The sequence below is a fragment of the Equus asinus genome, chromosome 12 (assembly GCF_041296235.1).
Source record: "Equus asinus isolate D_3611 breed Donkey chromosome 12, EquAss-T2T_v2, whole genome shotgun sequence".
NCBI classification, from domain to species: domain Eukaryota; kingdom Metazoa; phylum Chordata; class Mammalia; order Perissodactyla; family Equidae; genus Equus; species Equus asinus.
The window spans coordinates 59,563,210-59,584,960 of record NC_091801.1 but is presented as its reverse complement, the minus strand read 5'-3'; the positions used below and the strand labels follow the sequence as shown (position 1 = coordinate 59,584,960).

The following is a 21,751-nucleotide window of genomic DNA, read 5'->3' as shown; positions in this document are numbered from 1 at the left end:
CCTACAAATATATGATGGCATAACATTTTATTTCCCAAGCAGTACTCAACCTTGGTGTTGTTACTCAGATGACAAAGAGTAGATGTAATTTGTGGTTGGGGATGTGGAGGAGCAGGACATGTTTACCAGAGGTTAAAGTTAAGGTATTGAGGGAAAGTGCTGTGTGTTCTGGCAAATCAAAAATGTAGTAATATGGCTCATAGTCTAGACAGGACCACTAGTTCATTCTAATTACTTAACAAACTTAAAAAAATAGAGAGGGGGCTGGCCCTGTAGCACAGTGGTTAAGTTCAGTGCCCTCCACTTCGGTGACCCGGGATTCATGGATTTGGATCCTGGGCACAGACCTACATCACTGGTCAGCCATGCTGTAGTGGTGACCTGCATACAAAATAGAGGAAGATTAGCACAGATGTTAGTTTAGGGCTACCTCACACAAAAAAAGAGGAAGGTTGGCAACAGATGTTAGCTCAGGGCAAATCTTCATCACCAAAAAAAGAGAGGCATGCAATGAAAATAAATATTTGCCATATTTACAAAGGTGTTTGATGAAAATAAAATATCTTTTAATACTAATATATTTATGCTTTCAATTTATGAATTATAGAGTTAACTAGGTAAAGAGTGTGGCAGAAAGAAGCTAATGTTATTTGATACATACCATATAGTAATAAAGTTGTTCCCAATACCAAAGCATTTTGCTATTCCCTGCCCATTGTGGAGTTAAACAGGATACTGCCCATCTCTGTTTATTAAGGTTATGTGGAGTGTTAGCCATTACCTCAAACAATAATTGGTCATTATAGAGCCAGACTTTTTCTCAAACATTGGACTTGAATTGAAGGAATTCCCTGAGTGGCTCAAGACAACAGCATAAATCTTGAGACAATTTATTGCGCAAGTAAACTAGTAACCTATTAACTTGACTGGCCTAAATAGTGTTATAAAAAGACAAATTTTATAGCTTCAATTTCTTGATAAAATAAGGAGTTTTATCTCATATTTTCACATTAAATATAGGTGGTCATGTAATAACCTCTCTGTTAGCATACACCATTAGCCAAAAGTAGACTCATGTGGGGCTGGCCTTGTGGCCAAGTGATTGAAGTTCCACATACTCCACTTTGGTGACCTAGGTTCACAGGTTTGGATCCTGGGTGCAGACCTGCTCTGCTCATCAGCCATGCTGTGGAGGCATCCCACATACAAAATAGAGGAAGATTGGCACAGATGTTAGCTCAGGCTGGTCTACCTCAAGCAAAACAAGAAGATTGGCAATGGATGTTAGCTCAGGGTGAATCTTCCTTGCAAAAATAAATAAATAAAAGTAGACTGGTATAGAATCTGTGACCCCTGTTTGGAAAATGAGAACCACAGATCCAAATGTAAAGTTAGTAGAAAATTTATTTATAATATTCTGTATGCATGTATCATATGAATACCTAGCAAGATATATTTACATTGTTTGACGGAGTCATAGGGAGTATATTACCAAAGATATATTAGTTACTATATTATTTCTCTATAATTAAAGTTTCCTGGATAAGTGATTCATTTTTATTTAAATTGCATTTCCACAAACATTTTCAATAGCTTTTGAGACATGCCATTGACAAAAATTATATTATATTCTCTCTTAAATTGTTTCTTCAGTTTGTATATACAAACATTTACAAAATAAAAATAAAGCTCAGCCCTACCATAAACATGCACAAAGTGATTAAAGATTTCCCATCAGAGACCTTACTAATGATGTTTCTTTTGTTTTACTCACTCATCAACCAATCAATGAAAAGAAATCTTGGTTCTGTTATCCTAAGATCTAATTGGAATGTAGACTTTTACTTACTTTCAGTGCTACTTCAAACAATGGTTATAAAATTGTCAAGTTACAGTTTATGTTTATATATGTGCTTAAAGTTTTTTCATGGATTTCTGATTTTATTTAATCTTTATTAGTATAATATACACTTGATATCACAACATTTGGACTGTTATTTTTATCCAAAAATGTTAACAGAGTTGCTTTAATTGCATTTCTCTTTATGACTGGTAACTGAACATCTCATTCTTGTTTTGACAGCTGAAGATGCGTGTGGAGGAACAATGAGAGGATCCAGTGGCATCATATCAAGCCCTAGTTTTCCTAATGAGTACCATAACAATGCTGATTGCACTTGGACTATTGTAGCAGAGCCTGGGGACACGATTTCACTCATATTTACAGATTTCCAGATGGAAGAAAAGTATGATTATTTAGAAATAGAAGGTTCTGAGCCACCTACAATATGGTAAGTAGATAGCTTCTAACTCAGCATTGGTGTCATTGCCTGAGGCAGACTGGGGCTCAAAGAACAGCTGTATGTGGGTTTGGTTATTTAAAGGTTTAGGTTTTTTATAAGAAATTACAGTTAAGAAAAATTGTTAAGGGGCAGCTGTCAGAGCTGAGGAATATTTTTGCACTTTGGGATACTGATGTATCAAATAGATTGAAATTTTGAAAGCTTTCCATCAGTATTTCTTTATCACTCAATCAATGAAAAGTATTATGACTTTATCAAAATTTGTGTAAGGGAATAAAAGTTGTTCCTAATGTAGTCTAGGTTTAATCAGATTGTGTTTCTTATCTAACTGTATTTCTTATCATCCCAGTCCATACTTGGTGGTTCCTTTCAAATTAATTGAATAGTTTTGTAAGTAATTTGCCTTTGTTTTTGTAGATAGAAATTTTATGTACCCTGTTATCTGAAGGCAAAAATTAAACACTATGGTCTGGGTGAGTATGGTCTATTTCTTTAGAGACTCAACGTGGTCTCATGAAAACTGCAGAGTTGTCAGAACATAATTTTAGGGTATAATATTTTTAAAAGAAAATGTTTCTTTAAGCTATTTAAAAATTTGAATGCACTGATATCACTGAAGTGTAAGGTAGATTATGAATCAGTAACTGAGTGAAGAGTGATGAGATTGGTAAAGTGAAGAAATAGGTAAACACTAAAGTAGGGAGGGTCTTTTACGCCTTGTAAAGGATTTGATAAGGGAATTTATTAGAGTGTTTTATCAAGTGCAATTATGTGAAGGGGATTGAATTTTCAAATGATTATTCTTAGTGAAGTGTAAACATTGACTTGTAGTGGGACACGATTAGCTGCAGAAAGATCATTTAAGAGGTGATTGCTGTAATCCAAGAAAAAATCTTGGTAGCTTGGATTAGGATGGTATTGGTGAAGATAAAGAAGTAGAAAGAGTTGAGAGATATTTAGGAGGTATAATGCAAAGGGCTTTGTAGTGGATTGAGGAGTGATAAAGAAAGAGTTGTTCAAACCAAACATCATTTTCTGACTTATACAAATTGGTCAAGGCAGTGAGAGATTCACTGAGTTGGAAAATGTTGAAGGAAGGTCAAGTTTGGAGTAGGAATGCTATGAATAGTGAATTTGTTTTAAGTATATTTAGTCTGAAGTCTCTTTGGGACATGCTATTAAAGGCATCTAATAGACAACTACATATGATTCAGGAGCTCTGAGTAGAAGCATTACTGGTATGTGGTTGATATTGGTGGTAATTGAATGAATAGGCATCAATAATATTGGCTAGATTGAGACAGAAAGGAATGAGAAGACAAGAGGAGTGCTAGGACTGAGTCTGAGCATCAACAGCATATAAGACCCAGGCTTAAGAGGATGATCCAGCAAAGAAGAGTGAGCAAGTACATTCAGAGAGGCAGGAGGAAATCTAAGGGAATAAGGTATCACACAGATAAGAAAAGTGTGAAGAAGAAAGAATAGACAACATTGTGGACTGCTGCCGAATGAACACTAGGTAAATTTTTTTTAAAAAGATCTATTTATCATTGGCTGGGCTTCAGCGAAAGTAACAAGTGTTTCTATCATCTTAGTACATACCTTTTAAGATAAGATAAAAATAACACACTTAGCTATATTCACTTTGGTTTTTGTTTGTATTTTTTTCTACCTTCAGGCCTTCAATAATCAGGGTTTATAAATTTAACTCTTCCCATGATAAGTTCATGCTCGGGTGCAATGAAACCCGGCAGAAATATGGTTTAAAATGATAGAGAAATGAAAGATATGTTTTAGAAATTGCTACTTCTACAATCATACGTATTTGAGTCATACCAAAGTGGATGATAATGCCATGAATTTTCTAATAATTATATCTTTTGGTATGCGAGTGATCTCTTTAAAAATAGAAGCTTTTAAACTTGAAACATGTTTGACTACTAGATATAATGAAGGGAATTAGAAAATGTTTTGTAGCATCTGTTCCTTTGTTACCACTGAACTCTAGAAACCAAGTCTAACACATTTACTCTGGAGATCATAATATTCCCATTTATGTTCATTTAGTCACTTTCCCTTTTCAGATTAAGCATTTTTAGAAATGATTTGTTGGTTTCTTAGCTATAAGAACATCTATTTGTGTGTTTCCGAGTTTCTAGGACATTGTAGCTTGTCCAATAATAGCATCAGATCCACAAATTTCTCTTCATTCCATTTTCTCCTTAAATGACACTGGGCCACTTATTTCCCTCTTCCTCAGGAAGAAAATAGCAACTAAGAAATCCATTGTTTTACTGTCTTTTTAAATTAGTGTTACAGCAAATGTTTAGGTAGACTTGTCAAAGTCTTGGTTATGTAACTTCAATGAGGTCATTTGGCACTTTTCAAGAAAATGATACAAATGCCCAAACTATATTATATTTCTATAAATACCAATTTAAAGATATGTAGTGTTAGTAAATTAATAATATTGTATATATCACTTAAATATCATAAAACAGCATTTCTTTTAATTGTTACAGAATTGATGCGTAAAATTATCTGTGAATAATTAAAATAAAACTTTAAATCTAGTCCTGGCCCTCTAATCCTTTTAGATCCTTTAATGTTATTGTATCATTTTAAAGATACTGTCCTGCAAATGAGACATTTTAATTCAAGTGGCATTACATTAGTTCTTTCTTATGAGTATGCATTGCTCATATAACATTTTCAATTCATAATAGAGTTCAAAAGAGAAATGTGAATAGGGGAAACATTCACATTCTTTTGATTAAAATTAGAAATGGTTTCTTTGGCTTCAGGTCCCTCCTTGAGGAACTGTGAACTTGCCACTGGCTACTACACATAATAATTTTGTTTCTGAAGTTCAGGCAGTGAGACAGGTTTACTGTAGCTTGCGTTTGACTTTGGCAACATAGATGAAGCCAGCCCAAAAATTGTGCTGCTCGGAGAATATTATCAATTAGCCACTGCCTTTCTTGCAAGCTGTATATGCTAAATTATTAAGTTCTTATTTGTTAAACAACAGTCAGCAGCACCACTGCATGATCCAATGGGAATGCACTGGATCCACTCAATTATTACTGGATGATAAAACTTTATCAGACATGATGAATGTCAACTGATTCCATGGCAGTGCAATGAAAAATGACATAGCATAAAGAAACTTGAATTCTAGTTTCAGCTTTGACTTTTTGTTGATAGATGAAACTGGGTAAGTTATGTCACCTTCCTAGATCTCAGTTCCTCATCTGCAACATCCAATCCTTCTTTCAACTCTAATATTATTTGGCATAATCTGCTTAGGTGCTATGGCAGGGAGAAGGAGCTGGAAGTAACTAGATACTGCCTTGTTTACAAATCCCTGAATGGAGAGTTGAATTAGATACTCTTTAAAGTTTTTTTCAAACAATCTGTTTGGGTTCTTACTAGAATTTTATACATTCAGTGTTCATTCAGCAACTACTTATTGGGTATCTACTACATGGCTGGCATTGTCCTAAATGCATCAGTGACCAAAGTGGCAGAGAGGCTTGCTCCTGCAGAACTTATATCCTATCAGCGGAAAAAGACAATAAACAATAACTAATATGAATAAGGTAATATTACACTTTGTCTAAAGAGTGATAAGAAAGAAAAGGTGGAGTAGGGTAGGAGAGGTCAGGAGAACAGTAGTTGGGTGATGGGAACGTAGCTTTCCTAATTGAGAAGTTGAGATTTGAGCGAAGTCTTGAAGAAAGTAAGGGAGTTAGCCAAGCAGGTATCTCAGCAATGAGCATTCTAGGCAGGAATAAAATCTAAGCAAAATATGTAGTCTAGAGGGCCTCATTGTGTTAAAGAAACAGCTAGGAGTCATTGTGGCTACAGAAGAATTGCTACAGGGGAAAATAGTAGAAGAGAAAGAGAATTAATGAGTCCAGCTCAGGACCTAAATTTGTCTTTTAATCTAGGTGAAATGCGAAGTCATTAAAGGGTTTTGAGCACAACAGTGATCAGACTATAAGGAATCACTCCGGCTGCCACGTGGGGAACAAACTCTAGGAAGGAAAGGTAGAAAAATAGACATTATTTGCAGTAATCTAGGTAAGATATAATTGTTAGGATGAGGAAATAGCAGTGGAGGTGATGGGAAATTGATATATTTTCAAGATAAATTTAAGAGAATTTCTTAAGTGATGAGATGTGAAACTCAAGAAAAAGAGGAGACAAGGACGGCTCTAAGGTTTTTGGCCTGAAGAAATGGGGGGATACAGTATCCATTAAGTAATATTGGAAAGACTATAGATGAAGCATTTTTGGAGAGATGATCTGGAGCTTAATGCTGAACATGTTGAGTTTTAGATGGCTAATAAACATTCTGGTGAAGATTTCAAGGAGGCAGTTGGTTATACACATCTTAGTTTAGAATTCAAAGTGTGGGATAGAGATCTAAATCTGGAAGTTTCTAACTGGAAGTGAGTATTAAATTTAAAAAAAAGAGAGAGAGGAAAAGACTAAGTACTGAGTCCTGGGGCACTCCAACACTAAAACATTGGCAAAGCTAGAAGAAACTAGTAAAAGAGTTTGAAAAAGAGAGTTAATGAGATAGGAAAACCAAGAGAGTGTGCTTTCCTGCAAGCTAAAAGAAGAAAATATATCAAGGAGAAGGAACTGATCAATTTTGTCAAATGCTGATGATAGGCTGATAAAATGTGTTCTGAAATTGGATTTAGTAATATGGAGGTCGTTGATTACTGTGATGAAAGGAATTTTGTGTTTGGGAAAGAGGAAAAAATTGTAGTAACTGTAGAATGAAGCAGAACAAGAAGATGAAGATTAAAAGATCAGGTGGGGACCTAATCCATGACAGGGGTTACAAGGAGTTTAATCAGTTTGGAAGCTCCGCGTATAGCAGTAAAAGAGCAAAGACTTGTTATCAAAGACTAGAACTAAGAGGAATGAGTGATTGACTATCAGACAGTAATAAAGGAGTCTATATTGTAACTTTTCGTATTAGATGACAGAAAAGACATAAACAATAATAGAAAGGTTAAGAAGGCATGCTAATATACTGGAACCGAAAAAAATTGAGTTCATTTTGTAAGGTGTAGGGTTGGTTAAGCAGGATTTCCACAGAACATGTCCCCTCAGAAGTTGGAAATGTGTAATTTAATTATACAAAGAGACTGAAATAGGAGTGAGAATTAGATGTCATAAAAAATAAAATGTTGGCTAAAGTCAAGGAAATGAATACAGTTGTCAAAATCAGAATATTCATGAAAACATCATTCAGATCATATAACAGGAAAATTTGTTTAGTTTTATTCAAATTAAAAATGCAAGAAAGTATGATACTGAACTTCTTAATCTCAAGTTCGTGTGCCCAATGTCCAGAAAGCCAAACAGAGACATCCACGCTTAGAGATGGAGAAAGGCCCCATTTGAGTTTGCCAAGACAGCAAGGTGGGAGCATGGGTTCCCCAAGTCCACCATAACCAGAGCAAAAAGCAGGGAGGTTTTATAGAGCTCAGGGGCTTGGCAGGAGAAGCTTCGGAGAAACAAAGGGGTCACTCCTGATAAGCCCCTGGGCAATCTGCAACAGCTATAGGGGGCCAGCCATCTGGTGAGGGCAGCCTCCCTGAAGGCATTCTCTTTCTCCTGCAAAACAAGCTCACAAATCCTCAAGATTCAGTCACCCCTCAAGTTAAACAAGAAAACCACAAATTGACAAGATTCATAACAAGGTCAAAAGGTGCGCATGTTCTTATTGAATATGTGCAGTAGCTCTCCAGTACCCAGCTTCAAGTACATAGTTTATTTTCTGTTTTGTTTAAATTATTTATGCACATTTCTTTATATTTATTACATGGTTAAAATAAAATGCTAAACATTTAAATTTAAACTGATAAATTAAGTCATACAAATTTCTGTTGTAGGCTGACTCATCTAAAGCTAGTTCCTCCATTTGTGTGGTAGATCCTATCCATTCTCACCTACTAAAGAGTGTCATACCCACAATTTTCTAAATTCTCTTCTACACCATCAGTTTTTACTCCCTGACTGATCATTGTTCAAATAGCTGTAACTTGGTTTGTCCTACTATTTCTTTAGAACTGCCTTTTCCAAAATGACCGATGATATCTTAGTTCCTACTTTAATACTTAACTCACTTGATTTATCTGCAACATTTGACCTTGTTGATCGTTTCCTCTTTTCTAGAACATCCATTTCCCTTGTAAGTATGAAGTCATTTCTTGTACCTTTTCTTATTATTCGCTGACTATAACTTTTTAGATTCTTTTTTGGGTGGCTTTTCTTTCTTCATCCTTTCTATACATGCTGGCATCAGTCCAGCCTTTGTCTGGTTTTCTCTGTTCACTCTACTTTGGAATTTGCATAAATTTCCATGGCTTCAGTGATCTTAAGACTTTGTGATTTTTCCAATGTTAATAATTATTCTTTTACTTTGTTTCTGTTTGAAATATCAACGAAAATAATCCATAACCAATCTATAAATGAAAATTTGGGTGAGTTTATTCTGAGCAAACTAGTGCTCCTGTTTGCTCTCTTCTAACAGTTATTAGACTAAAATGTGCAATGAAGCTATGGTTCTACATATTACTACTCATCCATAGTGGTAAAGTAACTTGATTAAATATCTATTATGATTCTATAATTTTGAATTACCCTTTTTTTTAATTGGGGTAAGAACGTTTAACAAGAGATCTACCCTCTTAACAAAATTTTAAGTGTATAATACAGTACTGTTCAAGGTAGGCATAATGTTATACAGCAGATCTCTAGAACTTATTTATCTTGTATAACTGAAACTTTAAACTGTTGAATAGCAACTCTTCATTTCTTCCTCCCTTTATCCTCTGGCGAAGACCCATTTTACTATTTGCTTCTATGAGTTTGACTATTTTAGATACCTTATATAAGGGGAATCATGCAGTATTTGTCCTTCCGTGACTGGCTTATTTCACTTAGCATACTGTCTTCAAGGTTTATCCATGTTGTCAATTACGGCAGAATTTCCTTCTTTTCTAAGGCTAAATAATATTCCTTTGTATGTATATACCACATTTTCCTTATCCTTTCTTCCGTGATGGTTGTCTCTCTTTAGACCGATTAAATAGGGTGCTCATAAAATGATAAGATATTAGAGCCAGAAAGGATTTTAGGGTTCCAGCTGCCCAGTTTCCCCTTTGAGGAAGATGAGTCATGAGGTTCAGTGTGTGTTTTGAAAATTCGAGATGAGAATTGAGGTCTCCTAAGACTTGCTCCACTGTACTCTTTGATAAAAGTACTTCTTGTTATTATGCATACAACCAAGCTTTTCTTACAAAAATATTCATACAACCAAGCCTTTCTTACAAAAATATACTGTATATAAGTAAGAAATTTTAAAAACCTGAATCTTGCCATATAAATATCATAGTATGGATTAATGTTTTTAAATATAGCCTGAAGTTGCTATTATAGATTGTGTTGATGCCTAAATATAATTTTGTTCCAAAAAGTTAGAAATTCTTCTAGATATCTGAGAATGCCTAGTATGGTTAATCTACCATTTTTAGTATCTTTAAATATATTTTTTCTGCCTGAAGGAAAACCTATTTGGCAGTGTAGTAAGAAGAGTTAACAATGTATGTAAGTCTCACTCATCCATGAAACATTGAATTACATAATAGATGAAACCAGAATTAACACATAAATCAGGTGATTACTGAGTGAAGCATTTTCAAAATTTTCTAACAGACCACTCTGATTTAAATGAAAAATATTTCATCTCTGGTTTTTTAAGGTACAAAAATATTAGTTGTTAGATGTCCCTCACATCTTTGAAGTAAAACCAATTATATATATAATTTTCGTGTTTATTTATGTTATGTATGCATTATGTATGTATATTATATACTACATATTATGTATGTGGTTAATAGTGACAGATTTGAAGTCATCCTTCTAATTGTTAGCGTGGAGAAGAAAAATCATTTAGTGGTGTTTTTATATCTTTAAGAACCAGAACTTAATTTATTGTTACATCTTCATTAAATAAATTGTATTTCTAAAGAATACCTATATCCATAGAAGTAATGGAATGCCTGTTCGTTTTTTAAACTTAAGAAACTCATTTACCTATGTAAAATATTTTAATTACGGAATGCACTAATCGCAAATATGTTTAAACTTCAAAGGAAAAAAAAATCTTCTCTGATTCCACTTTTTTTAATCTTCTGTGATCTTTTATAAAGACTATAAAACTGTACAAATCTCTAAAGTTAAACCAAAGCTCTAGTATATGAAATATATGACTAATTTCATGATTTTATTTAATCCATAGAAATCAAACAACATCTTGTGACTATTATCCATGAGGAAGTCCCAGTATGCACTTTCATAATTCCTTGCTCTCCTTACCTCTTCTCTACTTTAATAAAACTCTCCCATGAATATTACCGAGAGCCACTACAACCTTGAAACTCTAAACTTCGGTATTCTTCTTGCTTACTCCCTTCGTCTTTTTTTCTTAAATTTCATCATAAACTCTAGTGCTTGTCATATTCATTTTTCTGCAGTTTATTAACCTGTGACTTAGCCTTAGCTAGGAGGAGACACCACTCTATTTTGAGAGGAGAAAAGTGTGAAAGAACAGAGATTTTATCTGCTTTTCAGTTTATAAGTATAGTGACAAGAAATTGAAATACATTATTTCTGGTGGTTTCTGTTTTTTCCCTGATGAAAGAAGCAAGGTCATCTGCTGAAAGTGAGGGCAGGTGATAGGTTAGGATATTTGAGAAGTGGGATTATTTGAAATATCTTCAGCGGAGAGTGGGAAAACAAACAAACAACTAGGGAAGTCGAAGGATTGCTGGGCATTATTTTGAATTCACTTGGAATTTTACAATATGAGATTGTAGTGACAACAATCGATGAACTTACATATTTCTACAACACTGCTTACCAACTTAGATGCAAGTATAAAAAAGCAAGTGATGGCATTGCTGGGTTGTGGGATGTTAGGACGATGGAAAAGGAGGTTGAAGGTATTGGTAGACACGCACAACCTGGAGAGGGAAGGAGTGACTTCAATGGAGTTTACCTCTTCTAAGCATACTGGTTTTTATCCATAACTTTTATCTATAAGTTAGTATAAATCTTTTATTGCTTAGAGTTTGAATAAAAAGAAATGCTAATTGAGAATCTAAAAATCAGTAGAATATTGTAAAATATAAGGTTTTAATAATACATACGTTATCATCTACTGGTATATGTTTCTAATACTCAAATATCTTAGATTGAATTTTTTTATAAACTTTGAAATATGTCAGATTTGTTCATTTGAACGGGATATTTTTCTGAATGATTTCATTCTAGTTAAATAAAGTGAAACTATAATTCTTGATTTAACCATACTTTTGAAAGTCATTTTCTGTAACTCTCCCTCCTTTAACATAATAATTTTCATAAAATTAGCCTATGCTTAACTTGATTAATTCCCCTTATACAGCAAATGGTTTTGTGTTCCTCAAAAACTCTTATAGGCAAATTTTTATCCCATAAGTGCTTTGATGCCATAGATTCCAAAATAATTAGTTAATTCATGTAGAGTTATTTATATACAAATGAAAGCATAAAAGTTAAACCTTGGGACCTATTTTGAACTCAATTCTTCTGAATGAGCAGTGAAAGACTTTGTTTATAAGTCACATTTCTCTGCAATGCCTCTCTCTGCTTCAGTGACTCTAATCTTTTTGCTGAACATTCATTTCCTGTTCAACATACCTTCCTACGTTAACCTACATATTTTAAATACAGTCAACAGTCATAATGATTAGGAAAGGCAGGTCTTTTCTTATTCTTTATTGGTTTGTTTCCTGGATTAAGCATGGAACAGTAGAGAGAATGAATCTTGCAACTGACATGGATTTTTCCCTTCAAGAAGAAGCAGATGACAGACTCTTGGGAGAAGCTGCAAAGTCAAATTAGAAACGGTATGATAAAAGAAGGCATGGAGACTTCAGCCACATAAAACCAGACAATTATAATAACATTCAGCATCTCTATATTTGAAAATAATGGGTATTTAAAAATCAATTTTCATTTATTCTCTCTCATGAAGTAAAATATATTTTTGGTTTTTTCATTCATGTGTTCAAGATAATTGTACTTTTGTTTAACTTTAGAGAAGATAACATGCCAGTATTCAATATCATAAACTTTATCACCTAGAGTATATAATTTATGAGAATTTATAATTCTCAGTCCAGAATTCTTTTGGGGAAATGATAAAAAAGAGCTTAGTTCAGAATTTTTTTAGAGAAACAATTGTGTTTATTTAGGCTTAAGTGAATGACTAAAAATCTCTTTTGGCATACCAAGGATTGGCTAAGAGTAAGATAAAAGATTACTAAATTGTTCCGGGAATACTATAACCAAAAAACAATATAAGAGCAGAGGAAGAAGAAAGGGTCACGTTGAGTGAAAATTTTCTCTTGAGATGAGAGAGTGGAAGTAGCTGAAAAGAACAATAGGACACCAAGATATTCCCTCAAAGAGTCATGACTCAGGGAGTTATCAAGGACAAGACATGCTTAATGTTCAATATTAAGATGTGTGCTCAGCTGGCTTGAAATTTAATCGCTAATCCCAGTCTTGTGGGGAAATTATCGGCAATTGAAATCTGCTGAAATCAGCCTGAAACATTTGCTCCAGTGGTTGAAGAGAAACTTACCTCCACCTGACATGAGATCCCAATGTGTGTAGTTTATAGAATATCAAGGAAAGTTACAAACCTGTCTGTCCTCTAATCAGGTTGAAGTTTTAAGAAAAAGAACAAAGATTTTTCTCCCTCTCAAGTCTTGCCTCATGATGCAGAATGTGTTGTGTAGTTTCTCTGGAAATAATAGATTTAAACCCTAAGTGTCTTGGAGATGGAAAAGAAAAAACAGAAAAAAAGACATGTATTAAATGTTAAATTATAAAGGATCTGTAATTGGGAAAGGGTTTTTGTAACTTGTTTTGTTTTCTAAGCAACATTTTCAGTTAAATTAGAGTTCATTAAAATTCTCAAAAGGATACTGATTCAAACTGGAAATTTAGTTATCAAAGAAATTCAAGTCATACTTCCAATTTGCTAAAGGAGTAGAATATCACTCAAGGAAAGACTAGACAATGTCATATTTTAAAAATAAACACCTAATTTTTAAGGTCTTTTTCAGATGCTGATATTCTTAATGAGCATAAGTAAAACCATTATGTTTAGTAGAAATGCCTTTTGAAGCTCTGGATAAATTATAAATATTCATGACATATATTCTTAATATTAATGTAATAAATTAGAAGTACGTACACAAGCACACATGCTTCCAATAATCTTTTTGGATCTAATTTTATTTGTCATAATATCTATTGTTGAATAGAAGTTTTCTTTTTTAAAACTTCTATTTTTCACAGGTCCAAATTATCAGTTATAACCACTTGGAATGATAAATTTCAAAACTTCATGATTTCACTTTTTGGAATTATTCCCTATTTTTATAGAGACTGATTGAAAAAACATGCCAGGCTGAGGCAATAGTAGGAATCATTTGAGTGCTGGTTAGCTACCAAGAAGCTTTTCAGAATGAGATAATGGATTTTGGCAATCCTAACAAAATGAATCTATCTTGTTAGAGCAGAGTAGCATTAACCAACTCACATAAGCTAGAATGCTAATTTAGGTATTCATCACATTCTCATCTTTACTCCCACCATTGCTTCCCATACTCCAGTTATAATGGCATCCCTTCAGTTTCTTAAAATATGACATAATTACGACTTTTGCATATACTTTTCCATCTTCTGGAAGTGTTCTACTCCTCACTCTTCATTTTTACCTAATGCTCGTTCCCTCTTCTAATCACAGATTAAAAACGACTTTCTCTGTTATGTCTTCCCTTAGTATCTAAAGTAGGTAAAATCTTCCAGCGACACTTCCACGTTCTTGTCTGCATCTTTCAACATTCATCAGCATTTTCAATTACTTGTTCAAAGCCTATATTCCTTGTATTCCATAAGCTCCATGAAGGTAGATACCATGTTTATTTAACTTAATAATCTTAGGGCCGTACACAGAGCATATGATGTGCTCTTTGCTTATTAAGTGAATGAATAAATGAATTAATGATATTTGGTTATTTTATGTACCAGAACACTTGTGTCACCATAACAACATATTCTCTCCCTGAAAGTAGATGTTTATGGCAAGTCATATTCTAGTTGGAGGCTTCCTTGGTGAGCACAGACTTAGAACAGGAAAAACAGTTATTATTATTAACATCCCTAGGCTACAAAAGCCAAATTTGGTCATTTCCACAGTGTCATACTTACCACAAAGGTAAAAATGATCAGGTCCGTGGGCTGGTGTGGTGTTCCATTGAGTTGATGCCTAGTCCTTTGGGCTTTCTATCCCTGCACGATGTAAACTAGACAAGTTATAAACTGCTAGATTAAGATTTTGCTTCCTAACTTTCAAATTTCAGCCCTGTCTCATTAAGATTTTTCCAGTCTTCTTGATTGAAGTTTAAGTGTTCTCGAACTCTTCACACACATATGTATAGACCGTCAGCTGCATAGGAAACTTAATCTAGCAGAAGCCTTGATACATATTATGTGCTAAGAAGAAAGTCTAGTCTTCATTCATTCAATAAACACATCAAACATTGTGCTGCGGAATAGATTTACACTGGCTAACAAAATATTCATGACTTCTGCTCTCATGGAACTTATAGTCTATTCCCTTCTCCATATGGTATTGTGGTATTAAATACCATACTCCTTATGGTATTAAAAGCTACTGAACCAGTGCTAAAGATACAGACATCTCGGGGCTGGCCTCATGGCTGAGTGGTTAAAGGTCTGTGTGCTCCGCTTTGGCAGCTTGGGTTCATGGGTTTGGATTCTGGGAGTAGACCTACTCCACTCATTGGTCATGCTGCGGAGGCATCCCATATACAGATTAGAGGAAGACTGGCACAGATGTTACTCAGGGTGGATCTTCTTCACCAAAAAAAAAAACCAAGACAGAAAGAAAAGATACATTCCATGGTTTAAGACTTGTATGGGATAGTACACTTGATCCTGTCTTCCAGATAATTCTTGTTATTGCTCAATATTTTTCATGATCTTCTTGAAGATAGAACCACATTGGTCTGATATAGTAAAACCTTATATGTACTAAAACATACCTGAAAAACAAAAGTTCTGGGATAATCTTTTCATTATTTTCTTTGAAGTGCATTACCCGTACTTATAATTATACTGCTACTTTTTTTGCCTCACATTTAATTTTGTGCACACACAGTATTGTGGTTTTAAGACATTATTCTATTATCTTCTGCTATGTAATTCTATATAAATTCATCATTCTAAATAAAATATAATGGAAAATTTAGAGTTTGAATCATTATCTGTTAAGTAGCTATTACATGTAAGACATTATTCTAGAAGTTTACGTATCATAAAATGAAAGAAAAGAATAAGAGTAAGCAGCCTAGTTTTGTATTTCATATTATATGCTTCAAGAAATGGTGTAGAAGTCCCAAATACAAGGAACAGAGTAGAGGTATTTAAGAGTTCATAAAAGAGAAACATTTAGGTTGTGGTTGTCAGGGAATATTCCATGGAAATTGTAGAACCTGAGCTGGGTGTTGAAGGGTGGTAGCCTTTTGGCCAATTCCCTACCCATGCTGTTTCCATTATATACACAACTTACCACTTCTTTTTCCTCACATCTAGTGGGTAGAATTGTGTCTCCTGAAATATATGTTCAGACTCTAACCCTTGTACCTGTGGATGTGATCTTATTTGAAAATAGACTCTTCATAGGTGTATTTATGTCAAGATAAAGTCAGACCAGATTATCATGGGTCCTAATCCATTGACTGCTGTCCTTATAAGAAGAGCGAAATTTGGATATAGAGACTCAGGGAAGAAGGACATAGGATGATGAGGCAGAGATTGGAATGATGCATCTCCAAGCCAAGGAACAACAAGGAGTGCTGGCAACCATTCCAGAAGCTAGGTAGAGACAAGGAAGGACTCTTCACTAAAGCCTTCAGACAGAGCATAGCCCTGCTGGCACTTGATTTCGAACTTCTAGTGTCTAGAACTGTGAGACAATAAAATTCTGTTCTTTTGAAGCAGTTTGTGGTACTTTGTCATGGCAATTGTAGGAAAAATAAACTAACAGTGATTTTCAGTAATTTGATTTTGGGAGCACATTTAAAGGGATAGCTAAGCTCTTTCATATAGTATACAAAATTTACTCAAGGATTCAAGAACAAAAAACAATATGAAATAAAAATATGGTGTTGTTACTTATGTTTCCATACTTCCATATGTAAGAGATTGATCTCTCACACTGATCTTATATGGGAGAAATGAAATTTAACTTTCCTGATCCTAACAACAGAGAACTGGAAGGTAGAAAAGTAGGTTTTACTCATTCTCTTTTTCATTGCTTAAAAAGTAACAAATAGGGGCTGGCCCAGTGGCCAAGTGTTTAAGTTTGTGTGCTCCACTTTGGCGGCCCAGCGTTTCGCTGGTTCAGATCCTGGGCGTGGACATGGCACTGCTCATCAGGTCATGTTGAGGCAGCGTCCCACATGTCACAACCCAGAGGCACTCACAGCTATAATATACAACTATGTACCGAGGGGACTTTGGGAAGAAGAAGGAAAAAGAAAAAGATTGGCAACAGATGTTAGCGCAAGTGACAATCTTAAGAAAAAAAAAAGTAACAAATAATGACATAATTGGAAATAAATGATATTTAAAAAGTGAAAATGTGATCATGGGGTTTTTTTTGTTTGTTTTTTATTTTTTTGTGAGGAAGATTGGCCCTGAGCTAACATCTGTGCCAATTTTCCTCTGTTTTATTTGAGATGCTTAATGGATGGTGCTAGGTCCATGACCAGGATCCAGACCTTCGAACCCTGGGCTGCCAAAGCAGAGTGTGCAAACTTAACCACTATGTCACTGGGCTGGACCCTGATCATGGTTTTTGTGTTGTGTTGAATCTCACTTAATTGGAACTTAAGGAAATACATTTACATGGTCTGTATTATCTGTCTCAGTCACATTTAGCTAGAAAGTACACCTAGGGAAGTGGCTCTTCTCTAAACTTGATGAATTTATATTTATAAACTTGAAAAATTTATATTTTCCTGACCAGTTTGCTTTTTATAATGAAATATTCGTAGTAGCAGAGACTCTTATAATACAGAGTTAATGACTTATTTATGTGGGTTTCCGTTATATTTCACACACACCTCATCACATTTCATTGGCTGGCTTTTTATTTCTCTCTCTTGCTGGATAGTGAGTTCCTCAAAGACAAAATTATTCATTCGTATGTGTATTGCCTGTGCCTGGCATAGTGCTTAGTGCATGGCAGGTGCATGATAAATATGTGTGAGTTGAAATAATTATGATATTCACAGCTTTAGAGAGCCACATCCATTCCAGGAATAGTTTAATGTGTTTTTCAAGTAATAAAAAGTTTCAAAACTGTTCTTCAACGTAACTCCATTAAGGAAGACAGATGTAGCATAATTTAATTAAGCCTGTGTCATGAGGTTTTAGTTTTGAATCTTTTCTGTGTACAGTTGAGTTGGTTGACAAAGTGTTTTGTTTTATCTAAGAAGTGCTGATGTCCATCTGTTTGGCAAACATCACTCAGTATATGTGCCAGAGACCCATGTTGAGAGCCAGTGAAAGAGAACCGAGTAAGACCCTGCTCTTGTCCACAGGAGAGAGAGGAGTGACAATTCCAAAGAATGAGGCAGAAGGTGCTATGCAGGCCCAGAAAAAGAGCATCTTGACCTGGAAGTGGTAGAATATAAAGAAAGGAAAACATTTAAAAATACCAAGGCATTTTGGGGCCCGCCCGGTGGCACAGCAGTTAAGTTCACACATCCTGCTTTGGCGACCCGGGGTTCACCGGTTTGGATCCCAGTTGCGGACCTACTGCTCATCAAGCCATGCTGTGGCAGGCGTCCCACATATAAAGTAGAGGAAGATGGGCACAGAGTTAGCTAAGGGCCAATCTTCCTCAACAAAAAGAGGAGGATTGATGGCAGATGTTAGCTCAGGGCTAATCTTTCTCAAAAAAAAGAAGAAGAAAAATACCAAGGCATTTTATAAATTTAAAACACTTTAAGATCTTATCTATATGGTTTGGAAGCTAACTACTACAGATTTCATTGCAGCAGTGCACTTAAACAAGTGTGTCTTGTTGCAAACCACCAAGAAATCAGAATATTATAACAGAGAACTGAAGCAGTGGTTTCAGTGACTCCTCAAAGAATTCCAAAAATTACATTGAATGGGAAAGCACTTCTAAATTTTTACTTCGATAGTCAAAGATTAGGAGTATGTCCTTCTGGTGTGCTGCTCCTTAGCCATATCATATCTATAAGAATTGCTTTCATCTAACTTTGTACAAAAGGTTGAAGTTCCAGTTCTAACATTCAAAGAATCTTCGTTTTTCTCTAGTCGATATATCAAATCCTTTAAACTTACTATGTTACTTCAAATGCAGTGTTTGTATGAATTTAAATTTTAGCAGCCTGTATATATATGTATAAATATATATATATATATATATATATATATATATATATATATGTTCTCTCTACTTAAGAAGAAAAAAATGAAACTAAGCTGAATGGAAGAAAAATCAGAGTTTGATACTAGGGAAAATTGTTCTAGTCATTATCTTACTATTGCCAGCAAGTTCATTTGGAAAATAAGATTACTTGTGGTAGAAATGTAAATATAGGTTTTATATTAATACAAGAATTTTTAATTTGTTGATGTTATAACTTATTAAGAATATATTGGTCAAGCTACTTTTTTATCTAGTATTTATTGAATAATGATGTTTATTCTGGGAAATTCCAAATTATTTTACCATCTCAATCATCTGTTTAATTTTAATATTCAATTTTAAAGGATAGTTTAGGATAATTAAGGTTAATAAATATTTAAGAAAAAGATGAATGAAAAAAATTAGATTCAAATATACTTTTTTTTCCTGCATCAAGTTTGCTAAAAACGTTGTAATAATCCTTGCCGAAGGCAGCATTTCCATTAAGCTAAAACGTATACTGCCTGTGAAACAGAAGATGTTCTCAGAGGCTTTGTTTCCATAATCCTGGATGTTTCAGAGGTTCGTAGTACAAATTAGCTGGTACTCCAAACTTCCTTGTGTCCTTTGCTTCAGGAGCACCGCTTGGTTTCCTGCACACAGTGGTCCTGTTTTGAAGGTATTTTGTTAGCACTTCTCTCTGAGGCATTTACATGTAGATGGGGTACTTAGGATTCTATCCAGCCCTTACTCTTCAAATAGAATAAGAAGATGATGCAATGCTTTTAGCTAACTCCTGATATTTTCACACTAGTTTTCCTTGGAGAGAAATAAGATAAAGTAAAATATGAATGGACTTTATAATGAAGATTTCTATGTTCGTCAGAAGCCTACGTGGGCATCCAAAAATCAACCACAAATGAAGCTAAGTCCATCAAGTTTATACAAAAGCAAAATGACTAAAATAAGGCTAAAAAAAGTCATGATACAATTTAAATTTTCTGTTCATGTATTTTAATGAAAGTAGGCTGAACTTTCGTGTGATTAACTTATTAATTTTTAAGGTAAGAGTATTTTAGGACAAAGAACATATTTTATATTTAATTTACTAAATTTAAGTTATTTACACAGTGGAAGCTATATACTAGGCAATGGATGTTCACAAGAATTGGTACTATAAGAGAATACTTAATCTTTCTGTTTGATCTCTGATTTGTCTTAATGGTATCTGTATGGCATATGGGGAAAAAATAGAGTATATCTCCTACTCCCCAGAACTGGTGAGTAGAGCTGTGCAGCTGATACAGCTCCGGGAGACTCCAGTCACATCCTAGTGTATGTAAATGACACCCTTGAGTGTTGTACAGTGCACAGCTTGTGTGACTACAAATGGTGTCCTGTCCCTGTGTTGAATGTAGTTTATTCTTTCAGCCCTGTCATTGTCAGGATGGCCTTCCCCTGCCCAGTCTGTACCCATATGAATAAAAAGCTTTTAACTCATTCAGGTTTTTTTGATGAGTGAAGGAATGTCTTTCTTAATGTCACACTCCCCCCTTTATTTTTGTTCCAGATTTTACTTATAAATTTCACTCTAGAAACTCCAATTAGGCATCTCAGAAACCAAAGACATGATCTTATGCTGGAGACATGCATTCTTACTGGTCTCTCCCATGTCAAAAATGCTACAGTTCTCAAATTCAACCTCAAATAGTCATCTCTGGTTTCTGTTATTGTCCACTCCAAGTAGTTGTCATCAAGAAGTTGAGGCATTCCTTGCCATTTCTTTCTTATCACTTCCTTTCTTTGCCTTCCCAGTGACATTACAGCAGCCTCTCTTCACCTCTAGCCTTTGTTGTGTATTGAAGGCATTTTCTAAGTAGTCTTTCTGAGTTAACTCTCTCCCCCCGTCTTGTTATTAATATTAGATTAATTTACATCTTGCTCATATTAACTAAAATCCTTGGCTCGCTGTTGCCTTCGGGATTAATTCCAAATTTCTTAAGTTGACATGCAAAAACATATTTGGATCCCTTTTTACTTTTCAGATTTTAGTTGTTAGTAAGATCATTTGACTAACCTCAAAACAATCTACTTAATTTCTTTAAACATGCTGTGCAAATCAACTCATGTTTTGTTCTTCACAATATCTCTCTCACCTGAAATAATGCTTTTACTCAAAAAACCGTATTATTTTGAGACCAATTCTGTTCCTTTGTTAAGCTTTGAATGTTAGTCATCTTCAATTGGAAGAGAATCTTAAAGCTTTTTGTATATATTTTGCTAGCATAATGGCTTTACTGTACCAGTTTTTTAAATTTATGGGTTTATTTTTTTTTAGTCCTCTTTTGGAAGATTTTTTAATATTTTCATTTTTACTTTTTGTTCAGTATCACAACCAGAAAATTCATTTTGATAGAATCCATCAAACTTACTCAGATTTCACCAGTTTTACTTGCACTCGTGTATGTGTATGCATGCGTGTATGTGTTTGTGTATATTTAGTTCTATGTCATATTATCACATGTATAAACTCCTGTTACCACCATTACAGTCAAGATGCATGACAGTTCCATTGAAAGGATCCATTATATGACCCTTTTATAGCCCCAGTCACCTCTCCTCCTCTCTACTCCCTCATATCTGGTAACTATCTCCATCTCTGTAACTTTGTTACTCCAAAAATGCCATAATACTTTTTTCTATCTCTTGATAAATAGCATGATTAATTTTTAGATGATTAAAAAGTTGACACCCTTATGCTTCACGTTATTATTACCATAGTTTATAGTTCTATTACCATCCTTTCACTTCAAATCCAGTATACATATCC

General features: G+C 34.4%; 1 protein-coding gene across 5 annotated transcripts in view; it reads left to right on the top strand.

Annotated features, from left to right (window-relative positions):
- Positions 1 to 21,751, top strand: part of CSMD3 (CUB and Sushi multiple domains 3) — a 1,176,027-nt gene that overhangs the window by 356,399 nt on the left and 797,877 nt on the right. For all 5 annotated transcript variants that reach the window (XM_044781000.2, XM_014843283.3, XM_070481504.1 and 2 more), the window contains exon 5: positions 2,084 to 2,291. In XM_044781000.2, coding sequence (XP_044636935.2) covers positions 2,084 to 2,291 — 208 coding nt within the window. The remainder of the gene's footprint in view (positions 1 to 2,083; positions 2,292 to 21,751) is intronic.